Source organism: Enoplosus armatus, chromosome 10 (genome assembly GCF_043641665.1).
Source record: "Enoplosus armatus isolate fEnoArm2 chromosome 10, fEnoArm2.hap1, whole genome shotgun sequence".
Lineage (NCBI taxonomy): Eukaryota > Metazoa > Chordata > Actinopteri > Centrarchiformes > Enoplosidae > Enoplosus > Enoplosus armatus.
Genome location: NC_092189.1, coordinates 14,586,479 through 14,593,752, shown reverse-complemented (window position 1 = coordinate 14,593,752; position 7,274 = coordinate 14,586,479). Strand labels below are relative to the sequence as shown.

Genomic DNA, 7,274 nt, shown 5'->3' with positions numbered 1-7,274 from the left:
AAGCATAGAAACGGCAGTGAGTAATGAGTAGCGTTTTAGACACTAATGAAGTGACGGGGTTGTGTAGATGGAGCAACTGATTAGCATTCATCAGGTACTTTTGAAGCCTTTAGTGGAAATTATGTTCACAGAACTTTATGCTCTGTTAGGTTCAAATAAATGTCTTCCCCGTCCTGTCATTGGAGAATGTCTTGGGATGACTGACTTTTCATCAGATCCTTTATTAGAAACGGAAAGCTCTGTTCTGTTGTGGAGCCATAGAAGCTTGCAAGTCCATTAAACTGTATAAAACCCCTTTTTTCCCCTTCTCCACATTTCTGAAATGAACATTTCAATCAGTGTGTTGCCTTTGGGAAGGATGGCGGGGGAAGGTCAGTATAAATTTCAGCAGGAATAATTAGATTCTTTATTAGTATTTGCCACTGAATTCAGCTCCAAAGAGGAATGGTGCAAAGGAGCAGCGTTGGCCGGGTGTTGACTTAATGTCACCCATCCATTTTGCTTTCGCTCTGGTTGGCCTCGCAGGAGCTAGAAAATGGGAGGCTCATTCATCACTGGGTTTCTCTGGCTCTGGGCACCAACATGCGTTCAGTCATAGCTCGAGTGACACACACACACACACACACACACACACACACACACACACACACACACACACACACACACACACACACACACACACACACACACACACACACACACACACACACACACACACACACACACACTCACACACACACACATTCACACACACACACACACTCTGTCTGGAACAACACAGGGCTGCACACACACACACATGCACACACTCCCAGATGCATCTCAGTGTGAATATAACAAGAATAACTAGTATGAAGAGTAAAAACGTCTCAGGACACAAACGGTCACACTCGTCACATATATACCGTCACACGGCTGTTCCCTGAACCATTCATGTGTGCAGAAATAGTCAGACCTCTTTGACATTTTGTGATTGATTGACTGACAGCCGCCCAGGCATCTGTATTCTGGCAGCACAGTGTGACACGAGTGACGTTCAGGTGAATGTCTTCGAGCTCAGACTTCTCATACATTTTCAAGCAATCTTCCATCATCTTTCCATGTTTATTTCCCTCTTTTTCCATCCAGAGAGGAATCCCCATCGGGCAGTTCTGCAAGGACTTCAATGAGAAAACCAAGGAGCTGAAGGAGGGCATCCCGCTCCCAATCAAGATCCATGTGAAGGTGTGTCTGTGACGCCCGTTGTGGGTCCCTCTAACCCATCCCTGACCCTTTACACTTAGCACCCCTACCTCCCACGATTGTGGTTAATTCCACTTGCTGCATAACATTATCAGAGCACTTCCATTATTCATACTCTACCACCGAAGTAAGCCTTTCCATTTGCATTCATTAATGAAGCAATACCCAGAGGAACTTGGAGTCAAGAAGCATTAAGTGCATGCACGAAATGGGAATTACTCAGAAAAGAGGTGTTATGAGCTTGTAGTTTTCATTTTACACAACCACATATTGTTTGACCTGTCGCACCCCCGCCCCTCCCACCGCTTTGTGTTTCAAATCAGGAGTTGCTTCAGTTAAATAAATGTGTATTGTAATGAAGTTTGTGATGTAAGGAGGGGAAGCCTAATCCTTTTAAAAGGCATGAATTTATTTTGACATGCAATATCCAGCAACAGCTCTGCAGTCACATCAGGGGCCTTGTTGCTGCCCATCATTGCCATCTGCTGGTGGTTTTTAGCGTTGTGCTTGTTCTGTTGACACTACTGTGTGTACTCTGTGATGTTTAATGTGTGCATGCAACATGTTTCTGCCTCTGACATGAACATTTTTCAGCTCAGCAGTCAACTTTCCCCTCAGGCTTGTCAGTTGTTGTCAGCACATTTCACTGAGCCTTTCATCTTACTTTCAGAGAAACACTTTGACATTTTGGGAAATCAACGTATTCACTCACTTGCAGAGAGCTGGATGAGAAGATCGATACCAGTCTCATGTCTGTGTGTTAAACAAGAAGCTAGAGCCAGGAGGCAATTAGCTGAACATAAAGACTGGAAACAGTGAGCCTGGCTCTGTCCAAAGTTAACAAAATCAGCACCTCACTAATGAACGTTATGTATCTCATTTGTTTGATTCATACACAAACAGACATGGAACAAGATTAAGAGTCGTCAGCCTGTGAGGCTGTACTTAGTCACAGCTGCGCGTTCAGGTAAATGCTAACGTCAGCATGCTGACAATGACAATGCTAACATGCTGGTTTTTAATTAGCACTACAGCTGAGGCTGATAGGAAGTCCATTAATTTTGCAGGTGTTTGATCATAAACCAAATAACACTTCATCCTGAGGGGGACATGTGTACCAAATTTCATTTCAGTCTGGACCAAAGTGGTGGACTGACCAAGTAGTCTGACTCAACGGATGTAGGCTGTTGGGATAAGTCTGCCATTGGGTGACTATTTCAGTCGGCATTCTCCTCCCCCACCGCTATCCTCGTGTTACTGTTTTCAAATTCCCCGTCGCTACGTGAAACAACCTCCGAGCTAGCAGCCTGCACACTGAAAATGGCAGTTTTTGACAAAGATTTGGATAGGTAGGCTTCACCTCTAGGACACCGTGATCAAGTTATATTTGTCTTATTTAACAGTAAAAGTTGTATCACATACGTCATTTACTATTTTATGTGGCGTTTTCTTCAGCAGGGATTTAATCGTTTTAATGCCAGGGCTCGCCTCCTCACATGCAAATGTTTCATCAAAACAAGTTCCCCTCAGACACTATTTTGCAAGGGCATCTTTGCTGCATCTTGGGCTTAGCGCCGCCCAAAACGATTGTGATTGGTTTAAAAATACAAACAAGCCAGAGCGTTTTTTTTTCTCCTAAGAAGAAGATGGGTTGAGCCAGACCTTTCTCCAAAGACTGGCGATAAGTCTGGCTATGCGAGACTATCCATAGATTAACGCTGCTAGCGTAGCTAAAAATGACAGTGTTTAACGGGGAATTACGTGCTGGAACGTTTTCTTGGCAAACAGTCATGATGTACAGTGATCTCAATTTGTGTTTGTTTACGAATTAATCAAATAAGATACGTTAATAAGCCAGTTAATTAATGAGTTTTTGTTTTTTTACTTTGGACACAGCAGGCTAGCGGTTTCCCTCTGTCTCCTCTCTTTATGCTAAGCTAAGATAATCGCCTGTCATCTATCTCTGTTCTAAGTTCAAAAGTTAGTTTTCTTCACTGCTCCTGTAACTGATCCTCCACTGTCACGCCTCGTCTCTCTCTCTGTCTTTGTATTTGTTTTCGCTTTGCCTGCCTGAAAGATCCCGCTGCAGTAAATGTTCGTGTTTCGTCTTATAAAATGGAGGAGGAAACAACAGCGACTCACTGGACCTTTGCTACCGACAGCTTTTCCATAGATAGAGAAAAATTCTGTTCCCTCTGTCGAAAGGTCACTACTGTTAGATAACACGACTCTCTTGACAAATCACCTGCTCTGTGGTATCTCCTCAGCTCAGCCTACAGTTTATTGCTTCGTGTTTGTTATTGTTTTTTATCTTTTTTTTTTTTTGTTTTGTTTTTTTATGTGACAGTTAACAGATGATCCAAAGTAAACTTTCCTCAGATGATTTATTGATTGGATCTATATGTCAGATTTTAATAAATAAAGGTCTTGGGCCGGGGAATGAATCTGAATTAGAAGAAAAGGGTCAGAAGAACTCGGTGAGGCTGAAGAGATTATTTTTGTTCTGGTCCTGAGGGGAGGATGGAAAGGGCGGGCGAGAGAGGCTGGAGAGCAGATGTGCAGCAGCAGATGAAGATGCAGGGGGTAGACAAAATGGAGCGTTGTCAAAACATGATTAAAGCATGTTTTATTAATTTCAGTTATTATCAAGTCGTAAACTGAGATACAGAGCCGTACCTACCATTCAGTATTGTTCATTCATTCAGAGTAATGGGGTTTAATCACTTCTGTTTGGTTTACATCCTACAATTACACAGAAGTAACACATGGTGTGTTTTCAAGGTTATTTCTGCTGCTTTTTACATTAACCTTTGGGGGTTTATGGGCAAAAAGTAAATTGATCCATTCATTTAAATTAAAAACCAATAGATTGATCTAGTATGTCTCCACCAGAGTTATATTCCTGGCAGTTCGGCACCTGCTTCAAAGCAGCCTTCAAACCATCTTCTTTGAAGGTAAAATTGTCGAATTGATTGTCCAATTATAGCTCAGTAACCGCAGCCGGTCACAGCAGGCCAGTCGATCTTTGGATTTCTCCACACGGTGAAGCGCTGTGCATGGAGCTGTAGTAGGCGCCATAATCTGCTTTGAAATTAAAAATATAAGTGGAAAATTGTTGTGTTTGTCTGCTCTATCGTAAACTGCCATCGTTAGCATGCGTTTCGTGGAGATATAATAAATAACAAATAATAATAAAGTCTTTGAGCATGATATCGTGTAGCCAATATTTATATAAGACACCTTTTACCAGACTGTAGATTCACAACAAGTCACCTGGAAACATCAGTTCAAACTCATAGAGCCAGCGAACTTTAGCTTAATAATAAATGATAAATAAAATCAATACAGTTGTCATTTCAGCCCGTTGTCGGCCAGAAATATGGAGCATGCTGTTGTCTACCACTGTCTGAAATCAAGGACCCATTATTCCAAAAATTATTATGAATTTCGATGGTAATCTGCAGTCGTGTAGTTTGGTAGGTGTAGCAACAGTAAATAAGAGGGGTGGGGCTTAGCGATAGACTTCTTCTGGCCTACATTTCTTAGGGGCCCTGAGGGAATCATGACCTCAGTATTTAACATCCTGGCTGCAGCCTGTTTCCGGCTGAGATTATTCTTTCTTGAAAATCTCATGTTCACACCTTTTGATCACAGCTTTTCATCAATTCTTCTGTGTCCTCAGCCTGACAGAACCTATGACCTGAAGATCGGCCAGCCCACTGTTTCCTACTTCCTCAAGCAAGCAGCGGGAATTGCAAAAGGGGCCGGCAAGACAGGTGAGATGTGCTGCTGCTGCACTGATGTATCAGCTCTCACTCCCAATTTTCACCCGCTGAGCCCATCCTGTAACGGGCACGGGTCTCTCCCTGGGCTCGGTTTTGAGCTTTGCAGTGATTGATGTTATATTCATGACATGCGGGAGAACTACAGCAGAGGAAGGAAGTGGCAAAGGTGGTGTGTGAAGAAAAGAGAATTATGGATTTTCACCTTTTTATGCTCCAAGCTATCTTCCAGCCTCGTTTCAGCTGTTGAGTCCTGAGACCACCCCTTCACCATCCGTCTCCAACACACACACACACACACACACACACACACACACACACACACACACACACACACACACACACACACACACACACACACACACACAGAGATATATACCCCCACTTTGTACACTTTTGTACCAAATTTTTTAATGCTTTAATGAATTTTTTATTCTTCTTTTATTGTGTGTGAAGGCCACGAGACAGCGGGGATGGTGTCGGTGAGGGCAGTGTATGAGATTGCTCAGGTTAAAGTCCAGGATGAGTGCTTCAAAATGAGGAACTCGTCCCTCGAGACCGTCGTCAAATGCATCGTCGGCTCGGCCCGGTCGCTGGGCATCAAGGTTGTCAACGAGTAAGTCCTGATTCTGTGCTCGGCGCACTTATAATACCATAAACCTAACCTGCTATCAGAAGCTGGTCCTGTTCTTTAAATGTTCTTTAAATGTTCTTTAAATGAACAAAGACAAACGGTATCACAAGCTTCACACCTGATCCTGGTGTCTTCTGTAGATGCTGCTGTGCCTCCTAGTGGCCACTAGAGGTCAGATAAGATACCAGTAAAGTGACCACAGTGGCCACAATAACATGAACACCTACAGTAGCTTCAGTATATAATCAGATGAAATTCAATAAAAATGGCCCCGCAGCAAAAACTTGTCAAAGGGCTCAGTCAAAAGTTGGGATGTCAGCATCACATTTTAACTGTTTATGCTCCTGATCTCCATCTGGGTGCTTTAGAGGGGTCTTTATGGAGCGCTCGGATCCACTCGAGTACAACATATGACACACAGACCCGAGACCCTTCCTCCTTGCGAGGAACCGTGTGGACAAGTCACAGTTTGATTGACGTGCACACGTGTGCACATGTTGACTTTCTTATATATTAACTGCAAAAACAATATACTACGACACAGTACATATTATTTACTGTATACAGTCAGTATGTTCTTTGGAATCGGGACACAAAAAAATGTATTCGGTGGATAACAAGGAAAACAATGGATTATACATCTTGCTTTTGTATCAGAATACTTAATAGATTTCACTGACGTGACATCCCCGAGAGGAGCTTTGCATCTTAAGATCCACCTGTGTTTACTTTCATACTTTCAGATATTTATCATTTGTCACATGCGCAGCTTTTTTTTTTTGCCATGAACTGTTCTAGTTCAGTATTCTTGCACAATCGCACCTCCTGAACCTGCCACATCTATTTCTACTTTCTACAGTTAATGATATTGTACTTTTCCCAGAATCCCTTTCTCTCCCTTACTGAAAACTTAACATGTCTTGCGGCTGCAGAGCATCATGATTTATTGAGAGTTCTGTCAGTGGAGAAATTGGTATCTCTGTCTCTTTTACAATGGATTTCTCCCTGGATGGTTGTTGAACACTGCTGCTCGGTGGTGAGTCCAGAAAGAAGAGAGAACGCTCTTTGACTCTGGGGGAGTGACACCAAAAAACTATGTTTAACATTAATGTTGCAGATAGCTGAAGGATTTTCTGCTTTCAAGTAGAAAATTATGCTATTGAATATCACCATCTGCACTGGAAACATTTGTCCAGTTTTATTAAATTTTAAATCACCAAACTTCAAAATGATGCAGGAACGCCATCCTTAACATTTTGTCTTTGAACTCTTTACTGTAGGTTAGAATTTCCTGTGACAGTAAGTCAGAGTTCGGGGTAACTGAATATCATGTTTCCTTCCTTCTCCCTCCTCCTCTTCAGTCTCTCAGCTGATGAGTACAAAATCTTCTTGGAGCAGAGGGAGGAGAAATTGAAAGCTGATGCAGCAGCAGCTGCAGCTTCTGCCGCTGAAGCCTCAGCAGGCAAAAAGAAATGAAGACCTGCAACATCCAGTACCGACCCCCCCATTCCTGTTTTTATTGACTCTATACATATTGATATATTGACTATACATGAACCTCATTCATACCAAAACACTGTTAATGTTATGTGTGTCCGATCTTAATAAACAGTCAG

The 7,274-nt window shown here is 42.5% G+C and overlaps 1 protein-coding gene across 1 annotated transcript in view; it reads left to right on the top strand.

The window, feature by feature from the left end:
• The window catches only part of mrpl11 (mitochondrial ribosomal protein L11), a 37,397-nt gene extending 30,123 nt beyond the window's left edge, over positions 1-7,274 (top strand). Inside the window, exons 3-6 of the mRNA XM_070913507.1 lie at positions 1,129-1,224; positions 4,925-5,018; positions 5,481-5,640; positions 7,020-7,274. Coding sequence (XP_070769608.1) covers positions 1,129-1,224; positions 4,925-5,018; positions 5,481-5,640; positions 7,020-7,134 — 465 coding nt within the window. The 3' untranslated portion in view covers positions 7,135-7,274. The remainder of the gene's footprint in view (positions 1-1,128; positions 1,225-4,924; positions 5,019-5,480; positions 5,641-7,019) is intronic.